The sequence below is a fragment of the Lynx canadensis genome, chromosome D3 (genome assembly GCF_007474595.2).
Source record: "Lynx canadensis isolate LIC74 chromosome D3, mLynCan4.pri.v2, whole genome shotgun sequence".
In the NCBI taxonomy this organism is placed as follows: domain Eukaryota; kingdom Metazoa; phylum Chordata; class Mammalia; order Carnivora; family Felidae; genus Lynx; species Lynx canadensis.
Genome location: NC_044314.2, coordinates 63367097 through 63380486, shown reverse-complemented (window position 1 = coordinate 63380486; position 13390 = coordinate 63367097). Strand labels below are relative to the sequence as shown.

The 13390-nt window shown below is 37.3% G+C and overlaps 1 protein-coding gene across 2 annotated transcripts in view; it reads right to left on the bottom strand.

The window, feature by feature from the left end:
- RNMT (RNA guanine-7 methyltransferase) overlaps positions 1-13390 on the bottom strand; it is a 36236-nt gene that overhangs the window by 5985 nt on the left and 16861 nt on the right. For both annotated transcript variants that reach the window (XM_030336717.2, XM_030336718.1), the window contains 3 exons: positions 13166-13283; positions 3832-3933; positions 2208-2241 (listed from right to left, as the gene is read on the bottom strand). In XM_030336717.2, the coding sequence (XP_030192577.1) occupies positions 2208-2241; positions 3832-3933; positions 13166-13283 (254 nt within the window). The remainder of the gene's footprint in view (positions 1-2207; positions 2242-3831; positions 3934-13165; positions 13284-13390) is intronic.

Here is a 13390-nt window from a genome sequence, read left to right as displayed (position 1 = left end):
GTTATTTAGCTTGTCCCACACTCCAAGTGATCTGTCTCCAGTCCTACCCACCCCAAACACACTGGTACCTACGGCAGACAATCCAGCAATCCTGACCTTCCCTAAATCTAAGGTCATTTAAAATCACTCAGATGCAGTGTCTGACTTCAGATCGACAATTAATAACTTTCTTTCCTCTCTAAAATGCCTTCTGTGTAGGCATTTCACTTGGAATTTAAAGAAATAAATCCTGAACCACTTATAAAAGCAATTAAGCAACAATTCTCTACTTTATTTTCACATTTAAAGAATCTTCTAGAGGAGCAACAGGTTCTGGTAATAGGAGTTTAATTAGATGAGTAGGAGTTTGAAGTACAGCTTCTACTTATCAGACTGTGACTCCAGCTCACAAATCCTCCAGTTTAGAATAGTGTAATTCATGAAAGACCACACTGATCCTGACATGCTAGAGTTTGGCTGCAATGTGGCCACTGCTCCTTTCCTACTGCTTTTCACATCTCTAAGCTATCTCTCCCTCCACTGTCTGGGGGTATCTAATTCTTCATCTGCATGCTATCACTAAAGTCCACATTGAGGTACAGAAACACAGTTCTAAACTATACCTAGTACCACCATCACGACATTTGACCAAAGTTTTCCTTACATCATACTTTAGGACTGGCAGGATGTCTAAGATACCTAAGTCTCCACTTTGGGAAAAGTAATGAAATGTACAGGTTTAGGCACACATTTCTCAGTCTGATGGTCCTCTAATCCCATTTCCACTAAGGGCACCAATATTCTGGGACAAACAGGCTCAACATGTTGGCTCTATTTGTATTTTTTCCTTTTCCTCTCTCTCCAATTTAGCAAGTCCTAAGAAAAATCCCTTCACACAGGCTTCCATGAGGCCATGGGTACAAGTATGAATCAGTTGGGTTAGCTCTGTGACCTCAGGTAAGTTATTTAAGTGCTTTCTTATCTGTGAAAAGGAGATATTAGTGAGACTAGTTTACCCTTAAAGTTGTGAGGATTAAATAAGTTACAACATATGAAAAGGCTCCAGTCATGCTTGAGCACATGTTAAATATTCAATTATACCAACTATTATTACTTCCCAGATTTTACTACTTTTCCTTAGGCTCTCCTACAGCTATTTTCCCTATTATAGAAACTTCAGCACTTAAAACAGTTTGCCTAGCACTGCATTTATTTGTGTCTGTTTCTTCCATTAGACTGTAAACATCTGGGAAGTAGAGACTGCAACTGTTTACTTTGTTTATCCCCCAAAGCCCTTTCACAGAACTTTATGTAAGTTAATACTCAACATTTATCAAATAGATTGTCTCCGATTACCACTTACGCCTTCAACATAATCAACAAATACTTAAGTGAACAGTGGGAACTACCTTTTATGTCCTCAGGGCAGCCACATTAGGGTATTATCATCTTAACACAGAGGCCCTGGGTGATGCTTTCTCAGCATCCATTTGCTGAAGAACCACGGACTTCACAGATTTGCCAGGCCTCTGACTTCTCTTCCAAAGACAGGTATCTCACTTCAGAATGTCTTTGTACCAGGCCCTTCCCAATCACACATCCCTCTAAAATATCCTGCTCATTGCTGCTTCACTAAATGTTCTAGTACTTATTAATTATGCCTTTGTAGTCAACATTAGAGTGGCTAGAAACAAAATACATGGAAGTGTTCCATAAGCCAAAATTTCCAAAGAAATCTGAGGTAAAAACAGCAAATACAGATGCCTATGTAGTAACAATTAGGTAATGAAAATGTTTAAGAATGTTAAGGATGCCTGGGTGGTCAGTCGGTTAAGCGACTGACTCTTGGTTTTAGTTCAGGTCATGATCTCATGGCTTTGCAGGTTGGAGCCCTGCACCAGGCTTTCAGCACACAGCCTGATTGGGATTCTCTCTCTCCTCTTTCTCTGCCCCTTCCTCACTCATGCTGTCTCTCTCATAATAAATAAAATAAACTTAAAAAAAAAAAAATAATGCTCATGAAAGTTTATGTTAAGGAACGCCCTGCATATATTTTCTCTTGGCACTAAACAGCTGTGCAAGAAAAAGTGAGTTAGACACATATAGGGATTCTGTGTAAACATAAAACACACACACATACTAACATATATCAAAAAATTCCAAAGTTTTCCAATTTTAACAATCACTCTGAAACAATCTTTGTAAATCTACACTGATGATATACTCACTTGTGGCTTCCCACTCTGACTTACTTAAGGTTCCCTAAAATTAAAAAAAAAAAAAGAACATTTTAGATTGAATATGGAAGTACATAAACACATATTTTTCAACAATGGACAGAAGTGCCCAAACAACCCTAGTTCGCTATAAATATAAGTTGACCCTTGAACGACACAAGCTTGAACTGTGCAGATATACTTATATGTGGATTTTTTCAATAAATGCCATACTGTAAACATGTTTTCCTTATGATTTTTAAATAACATTTTTTCTCTAGCTTACATTACTATAAGAATATAGTATACAATACATATACAAAATACGTATTAACTGATCATGTTACTGGTAAGGCTTCTGGTCAACAGTTGGGCTATTGTTAGTTACATTTTGGGGAATCAAAAGTTATAGGCTTACTTCTGACTGCATGGGGAGTCAGCAACCCAACCCTCACATTGTTCAAGGGTCAACTGTATACATAATTTACTGTTAATATTACTGTGATCTAAATATATCAAAAAAGTCAATGAGACTTTAATGTTATCCTCTCAATTGTGCTCTCCTGCCTAATTCTCTAAACTACTGATTCTCAACCAAAGGGTGAATCTGTGTAAAGAGGGTATTCGTGTGTGTGTATAATTGGAAAAAGCATCAATTTTATATTTTTAACGTGGAAAATGAAAACATTAAAAAGCCTCTCTTGAACATCCAATAGCATTGTAGGACGAAATAAGATTTTTGTGTTTTTACAAAGGAATCACAACATACATATCATACAAAAGAAATAAATTATATTTTAGTTACTAAAATACTAAAAAACACATTGATATAGTAATATATGTGCTACTTTGTCCATGTCCTTAGACTAACAAGATAGAGTAGCCATTCCAGTAATTAATGTGATTTTGAAGAAGTGATAAATGTAAACAATAGTCTAAGATTTCAGCAGAAACGTGTTATGAAAATATCTGTAATTTCTATTGATGACAATCACAGCTATATCTAATACCACTGTGGTACTGTTACATTCTTAATTAAAGAAATGTGAGCTTGCATGCAGAAGTCATTGAAAATGGAGATGTGAGGGGCGCCTGGGTGGCGCAGTCGGTTAAGCGTCCGACTTCAGCCAGGTCACGATCTCGCGGTCCGTGAGTTCGAGCCCCGCGTCGGGCTCTGGGCTGATGGCTCGGAGCCTGGAGCCTGTTTCTGATTCTGTGTCTCCCTCTCTCTCTGCCCCTCCCCCGTTCATGCTCTGTCTCTCTCTGTCCCAAAAATAAATAAACGTTGAAAAAAAAAAAAATTAAAAAAAAAAAAAAAAAAAAAAAAATGGAGATGTAATTTTTCTCCATCAATGTTCATGAGCCCCTGAATTTTACCTCCGGAACACAGTGAGTCAGCAGTGCCCAGGTTAAGATATAATGATATAGTAAGGAACTCTCCAACCAAGCTTACAACTTTCTCCCCATCCTTACTGCCTCAGAAATAGGACTCAGTTCTCAGTACTGAAATACATTTTATTTTATATTCTATGCTATATCTGATTTGTAAACCAGTGAAATAATTTCGTAAGTCTCCATATACTATATGCTTTTTTTTTTTCATTTTCTATAAAACATGCTACAAATGAAAACTTACCAAAGGTAACCTTACTTGACTGTTTTTCATGTAATCTGCTGCATGTTCATAGTCATCCACCTTCTCAGAAGCAAGTTTGGAATTCTCGTTTGCAGGATATGGCTAGGGAAACAAGGGAAATTCCTAGTTAGGCAATTAAATGAAACTTACAGTTCGGAATTAAAAATACTAAATCACAAAAATAAAATACTTAAGAAAATCCTTAAGTATTATTTCAGGAATACAAACTACACATACTTTTGAAATGTGAAAAAAATGGGTGAAGAGAATCCTCTCCTAACAAAGCAGTTGTTATGGTCAACTTTGATGATAATCATAGGATATTTACAGTTGGACAAAATTGGTCCACTTAGTAGCAAACATTTGCATCTCCCTGACTCCCAGTGAAAGTTTTTCTGTTATAACACAAAACTGAAGGAAGTTATTATCAAAAGAGCTAAATATTGGGGCGCCTGGGTGGCTCAGTCGGTTAATAGTCCAACTTCAGCTCGGGTCATGATCTCACGGTCCATGAGTTCGAGCCCCGCGTTGGGCTCTGTGCTGCCAGCTCAGAGCCTGGAGCCTGCTTCGGATTCTGTGTCTCCCTCTCTCTCTGCCCCTCCCCTGCTCATGCTCTGTCTCTCAGATAAATAAAAAACATTAAAAAAATTTAAAAAAAAAAGAGCTAAATATTAATTTAAACATTATGGTGATATAATAGCCATCAGAAGCATGAACAGAAATTAGAATACAGATGAAAAACTTGAAATGCTGAGAGGAATGATGCTGGTGGGGAGATAGGCCCCTAGGCTTGCCTTGTCCCATGAATACAACTAAGTAACTATCAAATCATCCTAAATACCCCAGAAATTGATCTGAAGACTGGCAAAACAAACTCCACAACTTAAAAGTAGAGAAAAGGTCACAGTGAAGGTAAGAAAGGCAGAGACATGGTTCGGGACAGAAACCAATAGTGGCCACTCTGGTGGGGAGAAAGCTGCAGTCGCAGAAAAGGGCAAGAGACAGACCAACACATAGGGGAATGCACAGGGAGAACAAATTCCCATAGCCATTGGCTTGGAAATAGAGAAGGCCTGAATTTTATGAGTTCCTGCAACCAGTGGGGCTTAAAGCCTGGAGTTTTAAAGGTCAGCATGCTTGGCTCTGGGAGAGCTCAGAGGGCATTGAACCTGCTATTGGAGAAAAGGCAGGGCAAACAGCCTGCAGACATACAGTGTGGAAAGAGTCATCTGAAAATTGCCTGGACCACACAGCGGGGAGGTTAAATGTGTCCCAGAGAGACTATGTTCACAAAGAGACCCCTAAGGGAACAAGGGAACTGGCTGGCACCATTTCCTTCCCCCACCCCTCAGCATAAACATAGAGCCATGTGCAGGAACCAATGCACTCCAACACTCACTACCTAACTTCTTACACCAAGCCTTGCCCTGCCTATACTCTAGTGGAACCGCCCTTCCCAGTCATGCTTGCCTTAGTCCCAGCGAGATGGGCCCCCTTTAGCAGAAGACCAGCCCAACCCCCTGCCCACAATTCATCTCCCTAGCCGGTGTTTTACAGGGCCTTGGTTCCAGGGGCAGTGGCAAGAGGTCCCATTTCACAAGCAGACCACAGCACACCTAGGTAAAATGTCCCACATTCAGGTTAGGGAACAAACCCTGCTCACAACAGGCAAAAAAAAAAAAAAAAAAAAAAAAAAAACACCTCTGCAAACGACTGGCGTGAAGGATAAAAAGACCAGGACACATTAGTAGAGCATACACAGCACACAACGGAGATACTCCTGGAAGTGCCAGGCCCTGGGGGCCAGGGAACACTGCACAGCGCAGTACTATGGGACTTGTTCTTCATAAAGCCATTATGCTCAAGAACAGGAAATATAGTTGACTTTCCTAATACACAGAGACTTAGACAAAATGAGAAGACAGAGGAATTTGTCCCAAATGAAGAACACTACAAGGCCACGATCAGAGACCTAAGTGAAATACATAGAAGTATATGCCTGATGGAGAATTTAGAGCAATGATCATACAGATACCCACTGGACTTGAGGAAAAAATGAAGGACATCATCAGTGAGGCCATTAATGCAGATAAGGAATAACACAGCAGAGATAAAGGGCTCAATAAATGAAATGAGAAACACACCCAATGGAATGAACAGCGGCAGGGTGGAAGAAGCAGAGGAACAAATTAATGACCTGGAAAACAGAGTAATGGAAAGTAATCAAGCTGAACAAAAGCGAGAAAAAAGAATTATGCAAAACGAGAGTAAACTTAGGGAACTCAGTGACTCCATCAAATGCAGTAACATTCGTATTACAGGAGTCCCAGAAGAAGAAAGAGAAAAAGGGGCAGATAATTTATTTGAAGAAATATTAGCTGAAAGCTTCCCTACTCTGAGGAAGAAAGTGAATATCCAGATCCAGGAAGCAGAGAACCCCCATGAAAATCAACAAAAGCAGATCCACATCAAAACATGCTGTTATTAAAATGGCAAAATATAGTGATAAAGAAAAAAACATTAAAGGCAGCAAGGCAAAAGAAGTCATTAACTTACAAGAGAAAACCCATGAGGCTACCAAGAGATTTCTCAAAAGAAACTGTGCAAGCCAGAAGGGAGTAGAATGACATACTGAAAGTGCTGAATGGGAAAAATACGCAGCCAAGAATACTCTATCCAGCAAAGCTATCATTCAGAATAGAAGGAGAGATAAAAAGTGTCCCAGACAAACAAAAACTAAAGGACTCTATGACCACTAAACCGGCTCTGCAAGAGATATTGAAGAGGACTGTCCTAAGTGGAAAGACCAAAAATGACAGTATGAAGGTAGGAAACACAAAAGCAGTAAAAATGAGTATTTCTATAAAAACTCAAAGAATTCACAAAATAAAAAGATGTAAAGATATATACCTAAAACGTGGAGAGGAGAAAAATAAAGAATGGGTTCAAACTCAAATGACCATCAAGTTAATACAGACTGCTGCATACAGAAGATGTTCTATAAAAACCTAATGGTAACCACAAATCCAAAACCACTAATAAATAAGCAAAGAATAAAGACAAATAAATCCAAATATATCACTAAAGGAAACCAGTAAACCATGAAAGAGAGAAAGACAAGAAAAGATCAGGGAAAATCTCCAGAAACAACCACAAAACAAATAATAAAATGGCAATAAATATATACCTATCAATAATTACTTTGAATGTAAGTGGACTAAACACTCCATTTGTAAATGGACTAAACACTCCAATCAAAAGACACAGGGTGAGAGAATGGATAAAAAACAAGACCCAGAGCGCCTGGGTGGCTCAGTCAGTTGAGTGTCCAACTCCTAATTTTGTTTCAAGTCATGATCCCAAAGTCACGGGATTGAGCCTCACCATCAGGCTCCATGCTGAGTGGAGAGCCTGCTTGAGATTCTCTCTCTCACCCTTTGTCCCTACCCTGCTCGCGCTCTCTAAAATAAACAACAACAATGAGAGACTCATTTTAGACCTAAAATTGAGAGCGAGGGGATGAAGAAACATTCATCATGCAAATAGATGTCAAAAGACTGCTGGCTAGCAATACTTACAACACACAAAATATACTTTAAAACAAAAACTGTGACAAAAGGCCAAGAAGGACACTAGATAATAAAAGGGACAATCCATCAAGAAGATAGAATGATTGTAAATATTTATGGCCCCAATATGAAAGCACCCAAGTACTTGGGTAAAACAATAAGAATATATAAACAATAAGAAACAATAAGAATATTAAGAATATTAATAAGAAATATAAGAAATATAAGCAGTAAGAAATATAAACAATAAGAAATATAAAACAATAAGAAATATAAAGGAACTGATGATAATACAATAATAGTCGGGGACTTTAACATCCCACCTATATCAATGGACAGATCATCTAAACAGAAAATCAACAAGAAAACAATGGCTTTGAATGACACACTGGACCAGATGGATTTAACAGATATATTCAGGACATTCCATCCTAAAACAGCAGAATGCACATTCTTTTCAGGTACACATGGAATATTCTTTTAAAATAGATCACAATTAGGCCACAAAACAAAGCTTAACAAATTCAAAAAGATAGAAATCACACCATGTACCTTTTCTGAACACAACACTGAAACCAGAAGTCAAGCACAAGAAAAAATCTGGAAAGACCACGAATACATGGAGGTTAAACAATATGCTACTAAACAATAAATGGGTCAACCAGTAAATAAAAGAATAAATTTATTTTTTTTTTATTTATTTTTAAAAAAAAATTTTTTTTTCAACATTTATTTATTTTTGGGACAGAGAGAGACAGAGCATGAATGGGCGAGGGGCAGAGAGAGAGGCAGACACAGAATCGGAAACAGGCTCCAGGCTCTGAGCCATCAGCCCAGAGCCCGACGCGGGGCTCGAACTCACGGACCGCGAGATCGTGACCTGGCTGAAGTCGGACGCTTAACCGACTGCGCCACCCAGGCGCCCCTAAAAGAATATATTTAAACAGTACATGGAAACAAATGAAAATTAACACACAACAATCCAAAACTTCTGGGATGCAATAAGGCAGTTCTAACAGGGAAGTTTATAGCAATACAGGCCTACCTCAAGAAGGAAGAAAAATCTCAAATACACAACCCAACCTTACATCTAAAGGACCTAGGAAAAGAACAACAAATAAAACCTAAAATCAGCAGAAGGAAGGAAATAATAAAGATTAGAGCAGAAATAAATGATATAGAAACTAAAAAAACCCAAAAAACAAAAAACAAAAAATAAACAATAGATCAATTAAACCAGGAGCTGGTTCTTTGAAAAAAATTGATAATTGAAATTGATAAACCTCTAGTCAGACTCAACAAGAAAAAAAGGGAAAGGGCCCAAATAAATAGAAACACAAATGAGAGAGGAGAAATAACAACCAACACCACAGAAATACAAACATAAAATATAAGAGAATCTTATGGAAAACTATAGGCAAACAAATTGTGACAACCTAGAAGAAATGGATAAATTTCCAGAAACATATAAATTATAAAAACTGAAACAGGAAGAAATAGAATATGTGAACAGACTGATATCTGCAAAGAAATTGAATCAGTAATCAAAAAACTCCCAAAAAACAAAAGTGCAGGACATTTAAAGAAGAGTTAAAATCTATTCTTTTCAAACTATTCCAAAAAAAAAAAAAAAATGGAAAAGAAAACTTCGAAATTCATTCTGTGAGGCCAACACTGCCCTGATACCAACATCAGATAAAGACATCACAAAAGAAGAGAACTATAGGCCAATATCTCTGATGAACATAGATGCAAAAATCCTCAACAAAATAACTAGTAAACCAAGTCCAACAGTACATATAAAAAAATCATTCACCAGAATCAAGTAGGATTTATTAATGGATTGCAAGGGTGGTTCAATATTCATGAATCAATTGTGATATATCACATCAATAAGAGAAAGGATAAAAACCATATGATCATTTCAACAGACACAGAAAAGTATTTGACAAAGTATAACATCCATGCATGATAAAAACCCTCAACAAAGTAGGTTTAGATGGAACATACCTCAACATAGTAAAGGCCATATATGAAAAACCCAGTTAACATCATTCTTAATGGGGAAAACTGAAAGCCTTTCTCCTAAAAACCAAGGAACAAGATAGGATGTCCACTCTCATCATTTTTATTCAGCATAGTACTAGAAGTCCTACCCACAGCAATCAGACAACAGAAAGAAATAAAAGGCATCCAAATTGGTAAGGAAGAAGTAAAACAAGAAAAAGACTGAATACAGGGAACAAACTGATGGTTACCAGAGGGCAGTTGGTGGTGGGGGAGGGGGGGGTGAGATGGGTGAAATAGGGTATGGGGTTTAAGGAGTCCACTTGTCTTGATGAGCACCAGGTAATTAAAATAAAAAATTAAAAATACATATGAAAAATGAATCAACAGAGAACCCTGTGAATTCAAGAAGGTAAGGAAAATAATCCAGCTTCCAAAATAGAGGCAGTCTCCATATTTCTTTAAGAATTTGAAGAAGGGCTACACATACACAAAAATGCTGTTTTAAGGCTATGCTGGCCAAATGTTTATTCAAATTACTTCAAGTGCTATTTTTAATCCATCTCAAGTAACATCCCTTTATACTATGAAGTGTATTGCTTTGTAATATATGTAAATGAAACCATAATGAACTACATAGAATACTTAATATTTAACAACCATCTACTCTACAAAGGTTATATATTCTAATTCCTTTGTCTTTTTACAACAAACCAGCCAGCAAAGAATCACTTCAGACCTAGATCTTCCTAGTAAATTTTTAAGAAAATGTTTCAGGGGCACCTGGATGGCTCAGTCAGTTAAGCATCTGACTTCGGCTCAGGTCATGATCTTAAGGTTCATGAATTCGAATGCCACATCTGGCTCTCTGCCGTCAGCACAGAGCCTGCTTCAGATCCTCTGTCTCTCTCTCTCTGCCCCTCCCCAGTTCTGGCACACATGAGCTCTCTCTCCCTCTCAAAACTAAATAAACATTAAAAAAGAAAGAAAGAAAGAAAAGAAAGAAAGAAAGAAAGAAAGAAAGAAAGAAAGAAAGGAAGGAAGGAAGGAAGGAAGGAAGGAAGGAAGGAAGGAAGGAAGAAAGAAAGAGGAAGGAAGGAAGGAAGGAAGGAAGGAAGGAAGGAAGGAAAGAAAGGAAGGAAGGAAGAAGGAAGGAAGGAAGGAAGGAAGGAAGGAAGGAAGGAAGGAAAGAGAGAGAGAGAGAGAGAGAGAGAGAGAGAGAGAGAGAGAGAAAGAAAGAAAGAAAGAAAGAAAGAAAGAAAGAAAGAAAATGATCTAGGAATGTCTACTTTGCTATCTTCCTTTTTCCCTTCTTTAAATGTATCCCACAGTAAGCTCAGACATTAGAAATTTGGTTGTTTACTATTTAAAAAGTACTTAGCTTTTTGGAGTCCCATATTGCTATAATCAGCAACTTTACCTTTTATGGTATCTTAATACAAGGGATATAAGAAACACCACTTTTAAGTGTTTTTGAAACTTTAATCCCACATCTTGTGGTTTCATCCTATTATAAAGCTTCAAAACTTCAATGTGAATGACTGCAAACTATTCTGTTGTAAATATGCTCTTCAAAGTATCAGTAAGTATAAGATTCCTCCATGTGATTATCTGCCTCTCACTAGACATCTATCTCTCTCCCCTCTCAATCACTTTAAAAGACCAAACAACATATGACTATAAAGCTGCAAAACTGATTATTCTTTTGAAAACAGGTGAAAGAAAAGAAAACAGGTGTCAGGATTTTATAACCATAGTGCCTTGAGTCTTTTCATTCTTCCTTCCCTCTGCTACAGTGCTCTAGGAGAGCAAAGTTATTGGTTCTATTGCTGAATCTCTGGGTCAGCTCAAGGCTGATGGCTTTAGGAAAAGATTTTTTTTTTTTAATAGCAAACATCAGAAAACAGATCCATTTAAAACTCTAACACAGACTAAAACAATTAGCATTCTGATTGTGTCTCTGGTCTTCACACCCCTCCAAACCATCCTCTATACTACCATCTGAGTCATGTTCCCACTCGTGGGACATGTTGTCTCCTGCTCAAAGTCCTTTATAGACTTGCAGAAGTAACTTGGTGAAGAAGTAGGAAAAACCAAAGGACTTTTTCAATTACATGCTATTACATTCATGTATGTTCCCAGAGGGATAAGTCATATCCTCAAAGGCAACACTGGGGGAAAAGGAAGACTGGAGAACCACCTTGCTAAAGAAAGTTTTTCCTACTTCTTCAAACATCCCCTACTCTTTCATGCTTCTCTGCCTTCACTCTTAGTTTACTATTTTCACAAAAGACCCTTTCGGATAAGCACTGCACTTTGAGTATTTCATTACTGCAATTCTCATATTGTACTGAATAACTGGCTTGAATGTTTATCTCCTCAACATACCATAAGATCCTTGAAGAAAGGGGACCCTGCTATCCCATATCCCACTCTCCACATACAATTTTGAAAAAATTACACATATCAAGTCATTACATACATGCTAAGAGAAAAATATAAATAACTGATCATTGTACATGCAAAGCACCACCAAGTTAAGGATGACAAACTACAGGCATGTGTGTGTGGTGATTTGTGTACACACACTTTTTCTAGTTTTCTTTTCTCTCTCAAAACAAAAACAAACCTCTCCTGCTAACATAAAGCAAATACAAATATTCTTAATTCTAAAATACAGAAAATATAACCAATGAAGAATGTAACATTTTAGTGGTTAGTAGTTTCAAAAGATAACTTAGGATTTAAAGAGGATCTTTCCACTCAAAATTGGGAAAGCTGTATGGATGCAATTGCAGCAGGAGATTTGTTTGAAAACCACCTATAAAAACTAAAGAATGTCTTAGGTTTACAACTTTGTGGCCTTGAAAAACTCATGTATCCTCTCTGAACCTAAGATGGCCCATTTTAAACTGTGGAAGGGGACTGTTTTGCCTACTTCATGGGGGTAATTAGCAAAATAAGTGAGTATGCTTGCAGTACTTTAAAAAATATTCTCAATTGAACGAACTCTCTAAAGAAGTTTAATAACCATTTGATTAATATGATCCTGTTGATAATAACAAAAATGTTCACTATTTCAGATCTCATTAAATACTGAAATGCTTGTATAGAAGCTGCCATTGCTGCAATTTGGGAAAGCAGAGAGGAATCCAGGAGTTAAAACAGGTCTCAGCAGCAATATAGTCTAAAAGACCAGAATCTTGCTAGTCACCAAAGAACAAAACTAGGCATGGTATGAGCTCATCTTAGATCCTGGCCAGGAAAGATTTTAAATTACTAATGTAACCAAAGGGAATTATTGTGAAGAAGTAATGTAATTTTGCACCCCAGGGGATATTTGGTAACATCTGGAGTCATTTTTGGCTCACAACTGGGGGCAGGGGTACTACTGACATCTAGTGCATAGATGCCAGAGATGATGTTCAATATCCTGTGACTAGAACAGCCCTTCACAACAAAGAAATTACCCAGTCCAAAATGCCAACAATCCTGAGGTTAAGAAATCCTATCTTAAAACAGTCTATCTAGAAAACAGAATTTGATGACAGTGACATTCATTTATTCATTCCAGTATTTCCTGAGCAGCCATGAAGGAAAGTTTCTGTAATGAGCTCTGTCCTGGGTGCTGAAGGGTCTAGAGCAGTTAAGAATAATCTGTGTGATTTATATAAATATTGAGCATCTATATGGTCTTGAAAGGAATCTCAGAAACAGTCAAACAAGTTTATCATGACCTAGAATTTCTAAATACTTACCTCCAGGGCCTGCATTCGTTTTAACAGCATTTTATTTTCACTGTTCTTAACCTTTTCTTCATAGAATTCCAGAAATGTTTTTTTGTAGACTAGTTTCATATTGTACTTCTTTGCCATTCTGTCCAAAATAGATTACTTAATTAAAACACTTCCACATTATTTATAATTCCTCAATAGTTTACTTTCACACAACAGTGACAACTTCTGGGCATCACTAAAAAAACT